Consider the following 17,720-nt stretch of genomic DNA (forward strand, 5'->3'; position numbering starts at 1 on the left):
GGGAATGATTCAGTGCAAAGATCTAACAGGGAGTGACATGAATATTCTGTATGTAAATGCTGAAGGTGACAAAGGAAGAAACGACATTGGTGTGTGACATTACGCTTCTGTATGTTCTATATACTGTATGTTCATGGTGAATGTGACAAAGGACGAAAACTCATGGTGTTGCATGAAGTTTCTGTATGTAAATGTGGAAGGTAATGAAGGGAGAAAGTGAGCAGTTAATCACTGTCAAAGAACACAAGAAAGATAACTGAAACGGGCTGAGGCATGTGAAAGCATTAAATATACAGTAATTATTACGGCCTCATTATGGTCCATATATGGTCCATGGGCCATATTGCTGCCCAGCTCTAATTTGTGCCCAGAAAAATGTCAACAAAGTCATGTCGGACACAGAGATAACATGGCTGACAGAGAAAGAATCAACATCAACAGCCCTCCTACCACTCTATCTCTCGGACTGACCTTGCCTGCAGCTGAGAGAGCCGGGAAGGCTGTCCAGCATTATTGTATTGAAGTCTTTCATGCTTTATTCAGAGATTGCATTCATGGAATGTGTGCCTCATTGATTTCTGTACACTGGACAGTCAGTGACAGGACAAACGGGGGAGAAAGATAAGACTGGGTAATGACATGAGACAAAGGTCATTAGAACTAGGACGGTGTCTATATGTGCCACATACATTGTGTCTTCTCTTATATTAAGCCACTTCTTAAAACGTGCTGGTATCCAAAGCGCTTTCAACAGTGTTTTATTTATTATTTATTAATTTTACAAATACAGACATACATTTTATATGTACTGGGTTAATGCCCTATGAATTCTTTTCATGGTGCTTTTCCATAAATTTTGATATTGTAATTTTGTTTGATTGTCTAAAATAAGTAATTTTCATACTATTCATATATATTTTTGCAACTATCAGCTTTTTGTTTTTTCTTCAGTTTTATGTAAAGCATTATGTATTTAACATTACTTCAACATGTCTATAAATAATAAATATTATTGCGACCGCAAGTCGCAATAATATTTATGGAGACACTCCAGGTCGCAATAATATTTATGGAGGAGAAGACTGGATCATCACCTACACCTGGATCTCCATATATGAAGATCATGACACTGACCTCATGAAACCCTGGATAGCCATACATGGTTTGACATACTAGATCTGCATATATGGAGCAGGCCAGCAACTCTACATCTGACCTCACTGACACCAGATTAATACGCGACGCGGCGCCCTGTCAGGCCAAAGCCTGATATGTGGCACTCATACATCATCATACATCATCTCATTCTGGCAAACCACAATTTGTGTCCTCAATTTTGCATCTTCACTTACACAGACCCGGAAAGCTGGGTATAGGAGGGGCTAGCGCCCCTCAAAAAGGCAATGGAAAACAGCAGCATTTAAATTCTATAATCAATACACCTTGACTATTCAAAAACTAACATGCAGTCCATGACGTATATTCCAAAACATGCGGATGAACTATGAAAATACCATTCATCACCATGGTAGACAGATAAATAATCATCATCAAGCAGGTCTCCTAGCAGCCATACATCAGACCCATGATGATGACACCACAGATAGAAGATAGAAATATGAACAAGGCATATTCGTTGTGCGATATGGGGCACACAGGAGCTCCATCAAAGGCAGTTGTGCGTTGCATACTTGCATAATGCTGGCACACTTTGGAGTAGGGAACATGGCTTAGCAGCAGCCCATGTGTCGGTTCTACACAGGAACACTACAGTATGTGCAGCACGCACTAAGTACCTACTGGATCAAAGGGTAGTGAAGCCAGGGTCCCATTCCTAACATCAGTGGAGAGGTCATAAATTAAATATCACTTCAGAGGGAAATTAAAGGCTGTTGGTCGACTTTGCATTCTTTCTACCTAGCAAGCCGTGCGGGAAAGTTTTGCACTAACTGCTTGCTGCAAGTTCTTTTTTTGATTGAGGTGATAATTCAAAATAAGTATGCTGAACATTTGTTAGCATTGAGGTATTGATATGATTATAAAACGGCAACCGTTGCCTATTAAATCAGAATTGCCTCAACCGTCACGCACTGCCAGGTCAACACATGGAGGTTTACAAAATAATGGCAAATGGTAAACAAACAATTGTACTAGTGCGACTCCTCTGGCAGACACTGTCGTGTTTACATGCTGCTGACAAACGCTCAAGTGTTGAGTCCACGCAAGGATCCCTCAGACACTCACAGGAACAACACATCTGTCTACACAATGATCAGAACAAATCACACAGCTCGACCTAGGAGCGCACTCCCATTGGGGATGACAATAAGACAGTGTGATTCAATTAAAGTGAATTTCTGTGCCCTGTTGGTATAGCATGGTAATTGCATGACTTAATTACTGGGATTGTGCTTGCCCTTAGATGACCCTGCCTAATATATTACACTTTGGGGTTGTGCTTTCTGTAGCGTTGGTGTAGCAAAGTCAGAGAATAGCTTTGTTCTGCCATCACCTTGACGGGATTACTGCCCCTTGCGCAGTTCCTATTCATTACAGCGTTCAAGTAAACCACACTGTGGTCTGAGACACATCAACACTGGAACCTTTGATGATAGGTAAGCTGCACTGCTGCAGTCCATAAAGCAGGACAACACTCCCTGCACAGTGACACAGGATCATTTGTTTAAACATGTAATTGTACATGTTTAAACAAGTTATCTTGTATACCTGTATATACATACCACAAATGTGACAACATTGTATGCAACATATTTACTGTATGTACATACGTACCTCCAGTGTATACAGTACACTACACACACACACACACACACACACACACACACACACACACACACACACACACACACACACACAGTTATTATGGGGGTCTTTGAATTTGCAACTAGGAGTTCTGTTCTACCTGCGTCTGTGTGTTGCAGAACACCACACCCCGCTTACTGGGCTGCATCTCAATGAGAACTCCATCAAAAGAAGTAGGAGTCGTCTACAGAAGTTAATGAGGGTCGATTTGGGTTAAAGCATGAAAGAGCAGAACTTTAGCCTACGCTGGATGTATTTTCCCTCCTTTTTCATCAAGGCTGTAAGCTGTAATGATCAGGGATTGTGAGAAAAAAACACTATTTACTAGATGATGCTTATCAGAGTTCTCGTTCATTAAATCAGTCATGTGTGCCCTGTTTGGTGTTCTTTTAATTAAAAAAAAGATTTTTGAATTCCCGATGATCAAAAGGAAAAGCGGCCCTTGAGAAAATGTCATTGGGGAATGCATTGCAGTGCTTGAATTAACTAAGGCTGAAACATGAAACAGGCTGAACGCACTGTAGTCTGAATGTGGAGGAGAATGATGCTAAAGTTGGAGGTTATGTGTTGAGGAAACGAATAAGCTTCATAGAAGAACCCCCACCCCCTCTCTCCCTTTCATTCCTCCCCCTGCCAACTCCCCCCTTCTTGACCCCCCACAGAACAAGCAACGGTTAAAGCTGATGGCCCCTCCTCCTACATAAAATACTACCAATGCCCCCTGCCAGGTGTCCACCTCCTTACAATGGCTCTCATCACCATATCACTGTCTGTAGTGCAATGTTTTTGATCTAACCTGGGTATAATCTGATCGCCTAATGGCCTGAAGCTACAACATAGGATGCTCACTCACAACGTGCCATGGAGCAACATGTTGAGAGCTTGTAGATTGGCTATTTTTGTCCGTTAAACAAAGATGAGCAGATTGAGGCTGATTCCAGATTTGGGTTTAGATAATGCAACTGGTGTCAAGGGGTTAACATGCTAGTGAAGTCCCATTGTTGGAATATAGCTGCACTATGAGACTAAGAACAAATGAATATAAGCAGATAATATATCACAGCAAAGCCCACTTACACTCTCTGATAAAAAGGTGCGAATAGAGAGCTTCAAACTCCTACGCAGCAGATTTGCTGTTATCCATATCTGAGCAATATTAGTGCCATTTAGATCAAGATAAAGTGCTTTGAGCATCATAATGTTCCATTATCATATCTGTAGTGGAGTTCTGTGTTTGTGCGGCCTCTTCATTTTTGTCCCCCAATCATTAAAAGGAATAAAGTGGAATATATATTCATAGACAGAATAGATAGAAAAATAATACAGGCATACTTTGTTGCACCCCTATCAAACCTTATTAATACTAAAGTGTGCAAAACAAACTAGATTCCATTGTGATATTCTGTATTTCCAGTAAAGGAAATGTGTCAGTAGTTCAATGTCAAACCATTAATTCAGAAGATTTATAGAGCAGATCCACAAGCCAGTTTCACCACTCAGAAGCGTACAGCTGACAATCATGGAAGAAAATGTATTTGTACTATTTTGTGGCCACTGGCCAGTATAGCTGAAAACAGACACCAATCCTCAGTCAAACGTTAACTTTTCTATCTAGCCATAAGAACACGGCATTCCAGAGATTCTTTGGTTAACATGGAGGGGCTTCGAGCCAAATAGAAGGATCTGCGCATTCAAATCAATACATTTACATATCAAAGGAAAACTGCTGTCAGCGCAATAGTAAAGAGTCATTAGCATGCAGAGAAGTGACCAAGCATCAGATTGTTATTCAACCATACCAATACTCATTTGGTATAGAAAACATACTGAGCATGTCATTTCTTGTTTTAGTACCTATGTCGTACCTTAAATAAAAGTGAGGGGCGCCCAGATTTTGAGGGGCTCCCAGATTTTGGGGGGCATGTTGGTGTTCTCATGTCTGTGAAAAATGAAATACATTTATTACAAAATGTATTTATCATCAACCAAATAACATCTTAAGTTGTCATTTACAGCCCTAAACAAACATTAAAGTCCATAGACTTGGCCTAAAAAAACAACAACATAACTGCCCAAAACAGACTTTGGGCAATTTATAATTAGGCTCTAAAGGCTAAACATTAAACAAACGTGAAAAGTCCATAGACTTGGCTGGCCTATGACGTAATTTCGGCAAAACGTACTTTTTCAAAAAAAAATTCGTTTGTTTTTTTAAGTATGTTGACTCAATTCATTTTACATAATGGCAGTAATATTTTGGAGCAATAACAATCCATGCCCAGCACCAGATAACAGCTCGTATTCATGTTACCACAATGACTTAAGGCTCATACATAGTCTGGATTTTCGGTGGTGGGGTGACCACCGAACTACAACATGACGTCACGAGCCGCGGTGAAGAGCAAACCACCGCCACAGCTCCAGCCCTTCTCTCTGTTTTTACTCACCACCGCTCAACGTTATTTTAGCTCCGGTGGTCACCTCACCACCGAAAATCCAGACTATGAATAGGCCTTTACTGTTCGCTGCAGACTCTGAGGTTTGTTCATTTTTAATGTAGATAGATTTGAGTTCAGCATTCGATTAACGCCTGGGAAACTGTTGGCATTAAGGACTTTGCTCTTGCAAGTTTCATTCTTCTTATCCCTAGCCGCCCTCTCGTGTAGTATTCCCTAGGGGTCAATTATTGGTCCAATTATTTTCTATTTATATACTTATGAAGACAACACCCAACTTTATATTCTGCTTACTGTTAATGACAGTCAACTTCTCTCATGTTATGACATGTGACATGTCTCTCTGATATAAAATGCAAGGGTGTCACAAAACTTGAAACTAATCTGACCGGTGCTTGGGAAAGAAACTTGGGAACCTGTCCTCCAACGTTAAGCACTCCACCCACAATTTGTATTGACATACAAATCACCCAAATGTAGTACAATCATTCTTTCTCTAATTAGGAATATTGTATAACAGATTTATCTCAGGCGGACCTTGAAAAAGCCATGTAATTCCCTGTATTCTGGGATCAGCCAAGAGGCCATCTCCAGGTCAGTACCATCACTGCAATGCTACACTGGCTAATTGATTTTAAACTTTAAAGACCTACATGGCCTTGCTACCTATATCATCAGATATAATTGCACCCTATGAGCCTAGGCACTGCCTGTTCCCACAGCCCGCCCCAGCAAGGGCAGAATCCATTTCTTGCGACCGACGGTCCGTCGCGACGCACCGTCGGCCGGTCGCCCTCCCTCGCCCGCCTCACGGGTAACCAAGCATTATAGAGCCTCACAGCTGTGTAACTCACTACCTGAGAAACTGAGGCTAGCAAACCCCAGCTCAAAATAAAGCACTTCTGAAAATAACTTCTCAAAACGTGCTGTGTTTGGTAAATGCTATTCCTCATTTAGCACTTAATTGTTTTTTATTAGGCTACTTACTGTATTATGGGGTCTTATGCTATATATTTTAATTGATTGTGTGTTGTTTTAATCTAATGGTTTGTGTAATTGTGTCTTTTTCTGTAAAGCACTTTGAAACAGCCTTTTGAAAAGTGAAAACAAAATAATAATTATGATTATTATCAAATGTAATCATATGATGCAGTTATGTTTGAATCCCTTAAGAAAAAAATATTGTGGGAAGACAAACATGGGAATTATGTCAAACTTTAGTGTGGAATTATGACTTTAAGGTCAAAGCCATCTAGATCACTAAATTGCCTCAAGTTGGTTCAGTCGGTGTGAAACAAAACAGCGTAAAAGAAAACAGAAACCATCTGTTCAAAGAAGCTAGAACTCACAGGCATCCTATGTGATTAACCATAACCTTTGCAATACATGTAGCCACTTCCTATACACTGAGGTTCACTGTCATTGGTCACACGTCTTACCACAATGACTACCATCAAACCAAACCACTGACTGGAGTACAATACAAACCCAGTACAGTTCATTCACAGGTCACTGTGAATCATCACAACATCACGCTTACAAGGCAGCTATGTGTTAAAACACAGAACATATGTGTCAGAACATAGAACATATGTGTTGGTCACAGTGTAAGAACATAAACACAATGATGTCTTTACTATTATTCAGGGCTTTATCTAACTATCCTTTGCTCTATCTATTGATTATCTTCTTAAATTCTATCGTTTTTCCGATTAATCAAATAACAGAGAAGCGTGTTTTTTTTTTAACTTAAAGGAGAATTCCATGCTAGAATGCTTTCTTATCTTTCTTACCTTTCTTTGTAGTTGTTACGTCCCCACCAAAGAGGTCCAGGTGTTTTTTTGTGCAAAAACTCCTTATTGGCTATTTTCCCTACCATAAGCCCTCAATGAATTGCATTGCATTGAATGGGAATTGAATGGGGCTATGGGGTGTTATGCTAGTTCGCTTATTTCCATCGAAAGAAGTAGTAAAGTGTGCCGCTTGGGATATTATTTACATTATGAAGAGAGGATATATACAAAGAAATGATCATTTTGAGCGATGGAAATAAGTGAATTAGCACCCCATAGCCCCATTCAATTCAATGCAATTCATTTAGGGCTTATGGTAGGGGAGCTTTTGCACAAAATAACACCTGGACCTCTTTGGTGGGGACGTAACAACTACAAAGAAAGGTAAGAAAGCCTTTTAGTATGGAATTCTCCTTTAATAGATGAACCACTTAAGAGTTATTTTATACTTCGTCTCACAATGGTGCCATGCACAGTGGTGTCATGCAAAAATGGTGATAATTTATTTTCACTATATTTTATTATTATTTTACTTTTTAAACTTTTCACTGCTTACCCTAAATAGGGATAGATTATTAATTGATTATTTAGTAAACTAATGATTATCTTTTTTTAATAATCTGTTAAATTAGTTTGATTAATTATTGCAATTATTACACAGGACGACAACATGTAATTTGTACTAAGGGTTTTCATACTCAAGAAATGTTTTACTGCAGTGTAGATTAGTTCACAAAACAAAGCACATCAGACGATACAATAAACAGGATACTTCATGGCTGACTAATAAGACCACAGTGAAACTCCTTAAGACAGCATCAGGGCAAATGAGTTGTTACAAAGAAAGTGGGGTGTGATCCCAGACAGAGCCCGCTAAATCCCCCCCCCCCCCCCCATTGTCTGCTGTGATAGTGGGGACAATACAGGACAACCATGAGATTATTTGCAAACGGCATCAGAGGCCTCAACCCCAGCGATGCACCAATGCTAATACCAAACATGACCCCCCCCCCCATCCCCACCACCCAGCAATGATGTCATACCACTCCCACCCCCCACCTGCCAGCCCCCAAAACTGATCCGGACCTTCAATGCAACCAAGCAAGAAAGTAAGAAACAAGGCCCACAAAGGGATGTTCTCCTTTTGAGAAACAAGCCGACGGCGGGGAATCAGATAACCTTGTGGAGGTATCCATGTCACAAATCAAAGACCATGGGACAACACTGTCATATCACTTTTTTCGTCACTGTTGGCTAGAACAAACCTCGTATCTATGTCCAAAACTGTTACTTTTCAGGAAATGGAAAAAATAACCTGTGTTCCAATGGATCCAGTAGTTATTATTTAGTCACACTCACAAGCTGTTGTTAAAATATGACTTAATATTGGTTATAGTTATACTATGTATAAAACCAACACAGACTTCATCATTATTTCTGCTACATTTGTGTGACACTGTAGTGTGACGAAGTAAGGCATTATATCACAGAATAAACATAAAAACGTTATGCCCAACAGCAACGACATAAAAAAGAATACAAGGCTGGATTTTCAGCTTTCACCTAAAAAGTCAGTGTGGAAATATGGCCGAGTTAGTATTTATAAACTGCACAGTGAAAGAATGGCCAGGAGGACAGGTCACTGTGACTCCAAGCATTATAGTTTTCCTGGTCCAAAGAAAGACCACATACTTCACCAGAAAGAGGCAGAGGGGGACAGTTGCACTTTAGAACTTTATGTGCTACCCCTCCCCCAATCTTCATTTCACAAAAGGGACCTTACCCCTTGTCCCCACCCACAAGGAATTTCTCAAGCATTGCTGGGTTCACCATGACAACTGGGTGCTTAACAAAGCATTTCTCGAAGCATTCTTCCTTTCACTAGGGAGGGGGGGCATCACTCAAAGGAGAGAGGGGGAGAAAAGAAAGAGGGTGGAGGAGCTTGAAATGATGGGAGGGAACAGCGGAGGTTGCAGGGGTGAGAACCATGGACACAGGAAGATAGGAGAAAAGTAGGAATGGATGACAGGCCAATAAAAAGAGGGGACAGAGAAACAGGATCAAGGTGATGTTAAAGGGAGAAAAAGAGAAACTGTGATACAAACATTCCATGCAAGCCTGCAAGGCATCGTGGGAGGTGAGTAAAGCGCAGAGAATAAAATGCAGGCAGCCGATTACAGATGGCACAAGTCAATCAAAAACACACAACACGCACACAAACAGAACATGTGTGTACGCACTACGCAAGCGGCTATGCCACTACAAACCTACGGCTATGCCACTACAAACCTACGGCTATACCACTACAAACCTACGGCTATGCCACTACAAACCTATACGGCTATGACACTACAAACCAACCACAAGGGGGTGATTAAGGTGTAGCTATAGCATAAACAACAGGAAGGTGTACTGGAGGTGAGTAATAATAATAGAACAGCGAGGAAGTTTGAAAGGCGAACAGTCCCGCTGTTGGAGGCCCCACAGCACCAGTTCTCTGCAGCTATCATCCAACAGCTAATATTACACCCAGCTTAGTCATGAAGTCAAAAACCCTTGAATAACTCTATCTACACAGAGCTTAAAGTCTTAATAGACTGTAATGAAATTGCACCGACTGGGACAGGCTCTCTTTTAGAAGATATGGGGGAGAGGAGCTTCCTCAATTAAAATTCCACTCTTGTAGCATTATCTTCATGCAAGGATAATGCCAATCAAGAGGCGGAATAGAGAAAACATTCAACAGCACTACAGAGCCTTTGTGCATTGATAAAAAGGTATGTTCTGTTCAGAGTTTTGCACTAAAAGATTGTAAGAGAAAATATAATAAAATGGAGATTGTCTCCAGAAGCTTCAGCTGTCAACAGAAGAAAGACAACTAATTACTTTGTCGGGATAAAACATACACACCACCTGTGAACTATAATACTTTCCATATAACACTTAATGCTACTTATGAGTTAATACTTATAGGCTATGTGGGCAACATGAAATCTGATTTTGTGAGTGTTTTTGCAGCTTTCAATAAAATATTGAAAACAGGAGGCAAATGCTAAGCCATAAATCAACAGGTCTGGAGAGGTTTTGAACACAATTGTAGAACTTTAGAGATTCCTTGTGACATGTCATTTGTGTTTTCTGGTATAAAACTGCAGTGCAATGTGAAAAGAATAAGCCTGCCTTCATTAGTCAAGGGTATAATTGACTGCTCAATCTCAGTTCTGGTGGCTTGGTCTGTACATTTTCTCTATCCAAACAAAGGACAGGATGTTATGGTGGGATAAGGTACCATGGATTTGATGCCATGGGTTTCAAATTCATCTAACAGCCGCCCTGACAATATACATCCACTCTGACTGCATTTCCTGTCCTACTATAATACCATACGCAAAGCATACAATTCATTTTAAGAAAAAAAACTATCTGCATTTCCTATAGCACGGTAACAAGGATGAAAGAGACAAAATCCTTCCCCATCAAATGCAAACACCTATTTATGCAAGCTCATGCTTGCCTCGGAACAGTATTCCACTTCCCTAGTATGTCAACAGAGAACAGACAGATCCCAGGATTCAGATGCACTAAAACTAATCCTAGAGCCTATAGCGCTTCCCAACCAGCGCCGTGAGCAGAATTCTCATCATAACTCCCTGGATTGGTGTGACTTTGACTATCTTCTATCTCGCTCCGCTACCTTTAACTCAGGGAGAAAAATTAGAACCCAACATACAGCCATTTAAAGCAAAGCATGTGATTACTGATTACCAGTAGTACATCGTCTCTATTGTCTTCCTCCCCCTCTCTCATACACATTCATTGTCTACTTCTCACCATCTTTCTCTGTGTCTGGGCCTGGGGGGCATGTGATGATAATGTATTGGGCTGTGCCCGAGTATGTCAATTACACGGGGTAATGTAATAAAGGATTCTGATAATTACTTTTACATTTGAAATGTGGCAGGTTTGGCTGGCCTACACGTCATTTGCCTGTCCTTTACGAGAGGAAGTATGGGACTAGTTCAGCAAATAGGGCAAATTATAAAACATACTGTTAATGTAGTTGACGAACATAACTGCCAAAATGTTTACTTGCCATTATGATTACTCATGCATGCAGCAGCATACATTTGGCTAGTGTCAGCCCATAGACGGACGGGATGATTGCAATGCAACAATACATATAAAATGACAAGGTTGTTGTTATCTGTCTGAATTGAGGTCCATGGCCTGTTAGGAAGAAATAAGATGCTGATTGGCCTTAGTATTATGCAAGATTAGCTACGGACAAACACACACTCTAGCAATCACATACGCTGTCTAATCGAGTCCATTAGTCAGGTGTTACCCTCTTTTTGTGGCTGTTTTGAATTATTGGAACCATCAATGTTAAGAGAGCTAAAAAGTGCTAGTAAATAGATAAGTAGCTGTATTCTAATTAACACTGCTATTTTTTATTTATTTAGAATAATTTGAATGCAGCTAATTCAGTAAATTCAAATGCTACATTTGACATTGTAGAATGTAATTATCATGTCTACATTGTGTCCTCCTAGTTGACCATGGTGCATTTATTACCATCTTATAATTCATGGTTTATTTCCTCAAAGTTTTGACCACAACATTTAGATTTATTTTTAACACAGTGGTGTTGTGGGTTTCTGGGTGACATTGTTAATTAATTCAATATAAATAATAATAAATAATTTGTCAAGATAAATGTAGTATACTTTATTGTAGGTAACACCCTGACATCTGGGGATTGTAAAGATCAAAATAAAACATCTGTTCAATACTTGTGTGGTATTCTAATCTAAAACTATGTTAATAACAGTCTAACAAGACATAACGGACCCTGTCAACAATCATCCATCAGAAGTGGCCTCCTAAACGGCATAAAGCAAAAGGATAATAGGGATACTCCAGAGGTCCCCTGAGGGAGAAGCTTTTTTATAAATTGTGGTCAACAGTATTCGGATCTGCTCATCTTTGTACCCCAATCTGTAGTGCCTCACTAATGATGAACCCTGCATATTGCAGTTCTCGGTGCATCCTCCAATTCATGCCACTTAATGCTACTCCCTCCTTCACTTCTCTCTCTCTCTCGTCCTGCCCTCTATCCCTCCCATCCACCTCCCTCTCTCCCCAGCAGGGGTGCTGACACATATACCCCAGCAGGTGCTGGACGCCGAGCGGAGAAACAAGGCCTCTAATTGGTCCTTGGAAGAGTCACAGCTGTTGCCCCCAACCAGAAGCTCATATGTGCTCTAGTGCTTGCCTCTGAAAATCGACAGCTCACTATTGTCCTCCAGAGAAACAGGCAGAAATCTCATCTGTCATTTGGGGCTCCTCTTTTAAGGAGACTCAAGGGAGGCCAGATAGTTAAAACAAAGCAGGCATCCAATCCATTATTGTACCCAGACTAAACAATATAGTTTCTGGCATTAGGAGTATGAGTGTCCTTAACAGGAACATAGCACTTAATTATCCATTAGAATAATTCCATGTCAACAATCAACAATCAAAGCCTGTATCGTAATAAACATGTGGTTACTATGCAACATTTTCCTTTTTTCAATCTTTGACCGCTTAAATCCTACATAGAAGATAGAATACATACTTAATTGACCAGTGTCCCCAGGGCTCAATTATAGGTCCCCTCCTTTAGTTTTTCCTTCTACACCATATCTATTTGCCAAAAATATTCTACAAGACCCTCACAATGTGTCGCATTGCGATGCATTGTGAGCATGAAGATCGGCCCCAGGCTGCTGATCTCATAACACCAACCCCCCCACGATAGAGTCAAGGTCAAGGATAAGCAAGTGGCACGCACAAGATTCCAGCACAAAACATTCTCTATCCCAGATGAAATTCAGTCTGGCAGTGTGCTGCGGGTTCGACTCCCGATCCCGACAGCCTTTACTGCATGTCTTCCCACCATCTCTCTCCCCATTTCATGTCAGCCTACTGTCTGTCCCTCCATAAAAAATATAAAATAAAGGCGAAAGCCACACAAAAAACATTAAAAAAAAAAAATCAGTCACATCATAGCCAATAAAGTGTTCATTTGTGCAAAATGTGTAGGGGGGGGGGGGGTTAAGTGGGTTAAGTGATAACTGAAAACATGCTTGAGTATTACATATGGTCTTCTTATAAACAGTGTTCAGTAACTGTTTCACAAGTCATTGAAACAGATGACACCAGTGTTTCCCAACCTGTCATCTCTAAATATCGTAAGACAAACTTATTAGAAGCAGACTGTAATTTAATGAAACCTTTCATGGTATAACGTATGATGAGTAATTAAGGGAGCAGGAGGAGGGGGTTGGGTGATCAGTGGCATGTGGATCCCACACAAGCATTTGGCTACAGACATGCTCAGATGAACAGCTATTGAAATGATAAAATCTGGGTTGTATAAACAAGTCTTCTCTTTAATAAGATGACAAAAGTGGCAACCTAATAACCAAATGCAACAATTTACCTTGAATAAGTATGTCACTGCCTGACAGGCTCATTGAATTGTTGAAAAGGTCTGAGGGGCTTGTCACTGATGGGAATATGTGTTGATGAAGTGGCTTTACATAAAAGGCCATGCATTGAATGTTAATCCTTCCTCATGAATGATTCATTCTAAAGGAAATTAGGAAGTAATACTGGAATAATAAGAGCTAAGGAAACCCACATTTAAATACTCATCACTTGTAGTATCCAGATAATTTCATTTAAATTTCAAATGACGATGGAGCATAGTACAGTAGAGTACAGGAAGAAATCTCTCTAACATGTAGCCTACTTAACTCTCTACTCTTCTTTTATATTCAGAAAATACATGGGGTTGAAAGCATGCAGTTAAAGGTAATAATGGCCTCACCTGACACAGATATCCTCATGGAGGCCTCCAGGGGCCTGTTGTTATCCAGAGCCCGGCTCAGCTGAATCTCCCCTGTGGTTTGGTTCAGGATGACTAGGTTTAGCTCATTCCCCATCTCAAAACTGTAGTGGAGCTGGTCGGAGACATCTGGGTCGTAGGCAGGAATGCGTCCAATCACTCCAGTGGGAAAACTGCTCGACTTATCAGTTACATAGTTGTTGAAGATGATCTGGAAGTTTTTGAGCACGGGCACATTGTCGTTCTTGTCAACAAGTTTCATGTGAATTGTGGCACGGCTGACAAGAGGGGCTGAGGTAGCCTGGACTACAATCACATACTCAGACTTTGTCTCGTAGTCCAAATCTATCAAGGAGGTGAGTTCTCCAGAGAAAATGTCCAACTGGAAAATCTCTGGAATATTCCCCTCGACTATCTGGTACATAATCTGGGCATTGCTCCCTTCATCTGGATCTGAGGCTGATATGTGTGCCACTACCATGCCTATGGGACTGTTCTCATCCACCATAATGTCGAACTCTTCTTCCTGAAACATAGGGGGATTGTCATTCACGTCTAGGATGGTCACTTGGATGTTCACAGATGTTCTCAGTGCAGGCACACCTTTATCCACAGCAAAGGCCTGCAGGCTGTAAATCGGCACATTTTCCCTGTCCAAACGCCGCTGTGTGCGGACAATTCCGGAAGTGGACTCAATTATGAAATCTCCATCACCGTCATCTCCTCCCTGGAAGGTATAAAAGACACGTCCGTTGAGTCCCGAGTCTTGGTCAGTGGCAGAGACCTGGACCACACTGGTAAACTTCGGCACATCCTCCATAACTGAGCCCATGTAATGGTCTCTCAGGAACCGGGGGGAGTTGTCATTGACATCATTCACCAGTATCTCCAGGTAGGTGGTGTCAGATTTCTGAGGAATGCCGTTGTCCCGGGCTGTGATGGCTAACGTATAGGAAACCTGGTCTTCGTAATCCAGCGCCATCTGAGTGGTGACAGCGCCCGTGTCCGAGTCGATGTTGAACTGAGGGATGCTGTCATCCATGAAGTAGGTGATGCGTGCATTCTCACCGGTGTCTTCATCGGTGGCGCTTATCACAACCACAGTGGTGCCCTCGGGCCTGTCCTCATTGATGTTGACTGTGTAATGAGAGCTCTGGAACACAGGCCGATGCGTGTTAGCGTCTGTGACATTCACGAACACCTTGGTGGTGTCAAGCCTTGTTCCGTCACTTGCAGTCACACTCAGGACGTACTGCCGCTCCAGCTTATAGTCTAAGGGCAGCGCCAATGTGATAAGACCTCCTCCACTCTGACTAGTAATGGAGAATCTGTTCCTGGTGTTTCCACTAGATATCTGATAAGTCACCGCGCTGTTGATGTCCTGGTCCACGGCAGACACTGTTACCACACTGGTTCCCACCGCAGCATCCTCATTCAGCCTCATGTAATAGGCCTTCTGAGTGAACTCTGGGTTGTTATCATTGACATCTAGGATGGTCATACTAATGCTAGCCGATGAGGACATGACCGGGTGGCCATGGTCGCGGGCCTCCACCCCAAAGTTGTAATAATCCACACTCTCCCTGTCCAGCTCAGCAGCCACAACAATCCACCCGGTGCTGTTGTTGATCATGAAGGGGAAGTTGGGCGTGGTTTCTGTGAGGTGATACTCCAACCGGGAGTTATCTCCGGAATCCGCATCGACCGCCTGGATGTGAATGATGGAGTAACCCAGTGGCACGTTCTCCAGCACTGTGGCCTGGAAGGGGGTGCTGACGAAAATGGGAGCATTGTCATTGACATCCTGCACCTGCACCGTGACGAGGCCGCTGATGTTGGACAGTGGTGGGCGTCCTCCATCCTGAGCTCGGATGCGCAGGGTGTACTCTTTGTTGGCCTCATAGTCCAGGTGACTCACCAGGTCCATCTGTCCTGTCTGAGCATCAATGTAAAACTGGCCCCTGGTGTTTCCGCTCATGATGCTGAAGTGAACGACCGCGTTGCTCCCCCTGTCCCGGTCAGTGGCTGTAACGTGCAGGATCTGTGTGTTGGGGGCCATGTCCTCCGCCACCTGCACCACATAACGCTTTTCGCTGAATTGAGGAGCATTGTCGTTGTCATCCTCCACCACGATGTGAACTGTGGCTGTGGTACTGCGGGGACCAGGGTCACGACCTTGGTCATTTGCTTCGACCAAAAGCATGTAGGCCTCCACCTCCTCTCTGTCTACTGGCCCTTTGGTGCGGATCACCCCGGACCTTGAGTCAATCTCAAACACATCATTAGAACCATTGCTGTTAAGGACACGATACAGGATGTTACCATTAACCGGGGAATCTCCGTCGGTGGCCCTGACTGTTAAGACCTCATAACCTATCTCTAGGTTCTCCCGGACATTTTCCTTATAGTCCTCCTGCTCAAACACTGGGTCATGATCATTTGTGTCACTAACTGTTACGGTAAGGGTGGCCATGGCTGTACGGCGGGGTGTGCCGTGGTCCACTGCGGTCACACGGAACACATGCGTGTCCTTTGTCTCCCTGTCAAGCACATCCACGGTAGAGACAGCTCCACTCGCTGGGTCAACAGCAAAGAGGTTGTTTGAGCGGCTGTCAAACAGAGCTTCAATGAAGTAATCTAGCCTGCCCGCCTCACCCTCATCCATGTCCACCGCTTTCAAAACAACAACAGGGGTACCAGCTGGCTTATTCTCTGGCACAGACACTTGGTACATCGGTGGTTGGAACTGGGGGCTACCGTTGACGCTTCTCTTCCCCCTCCTGCTCACAATGCCTGAATCAGACTGGGCAGCCTTTTCCAATAACTTCCCCAGGTGGACCTGCCCGAAAGGGCCCTGTCCTACACGCCAGTGGACAGAGATGTTGTGAACTTTGGACCCTAGTGCATTTCCGTTGAGCTGGTTACAATGCAAGTCAAGTTCATGAAGCGTGTCATGCCGCCAGCACAGCGTCTCAGACGCAAACAATTTCCCCTCGGAAAAGTAAAACTTGGAGCTCTTGGAGACTTCGCAGTGGACATGACTGTGGGTCAAGTGGGCAGGTAACAGATCCCATACATGGAATAAAGCTGAGCCTGCCTCACGGCACTCTAGATTAGGGATATGGGGATTCAATAGACTAATAACCTCCATATCGTATTTAGATTTTCCTTTATGTTTGTTTGAACAGTTCCTACCATGAACATGCACATCGTACTGGCTGGTGATGAGATGCCTGGAGCTAGAGCCATTGTCCTTGCAGTCCACTACAGTGTAGACGGCGAAGGGGTTCGAGCGGAGCGAGGGACACTTTATTGTGTCCGAGACGAACACAACACCCGCCGCTACGTCCGTCTTAATGAAGCTGTGTGTGAATCTTGGAGCGATTACCTGATCCAAAGTGCACAGTGCGCTCTGCTCCACACTTGCTACGACTGTCCTCAGCTCCGCATCCTCACTGATGTGAACAATGTAAGAATTCGAGAACGTAGTGATGAGTTGTAACCACCCGAACACGGAGAACAAATCCAACTTAATTACGCGCATCGCTCCTGAGAAGTGGTCACCCGGTTTCAGAGTCGTAATTCCTGCCGCCTTTCCTTTAAACTTTCCGTCTGTGCGTCGTCTTTTGTTGTAGTGTATCCATGCTCTCCTCGCCGCACTTCAGATGGTAATCCAGTGAAATTTATGAGACAAACCACATTAACCTTCTTCATCTAAACAAGGCGACACCTCCACTCTGTCTGCGGGACTCCGCA

At 42.6% G+C, this 17,720-nt stretch overlaps 1 protein-coding gene across 1 annotated transcript in view; it reads right to left on the reverse strand.

Annotated features, from left to right (window-relative positions):
• The window catches only part of celsr2 (cadherin, EGF LAG seven-pass G-type receptor 2), a 67,524-nt gene extending 49,836 nt beyond the window's left edge, over window positions 1-17,688 (reverse strand). Inside the window, exon 1 of the mRNA XM_083771504.1 lies at window positions 13,947-17,688. Within this exon, the coding sequence (XP_083627630.1) occupies window positions 13,947-17,508 (3,562 nt within the window). The 5' untranslated portion in view covers window positions 17,509-17,688. The remainder of the gene's footprint in view (window positions 1-13,946) is intronic.
• Between the last annotated feature and the right edge of the window lie 32 nt (window positions 17,689-17,720).

This window comes from Protomyctophum parallelum (assembly GCF_964188405.1).
Source record: "Protomyctophum parallelum genome assembly, chromosome: 8".
Taxonomy (NCBI): domain Eukaryota; kingdom Metazoa; phylum Chordata; class Actinopteri; order Myctophiformes; family Myctophidae; genus Protomyctophum; species Protomyctophum parallelum.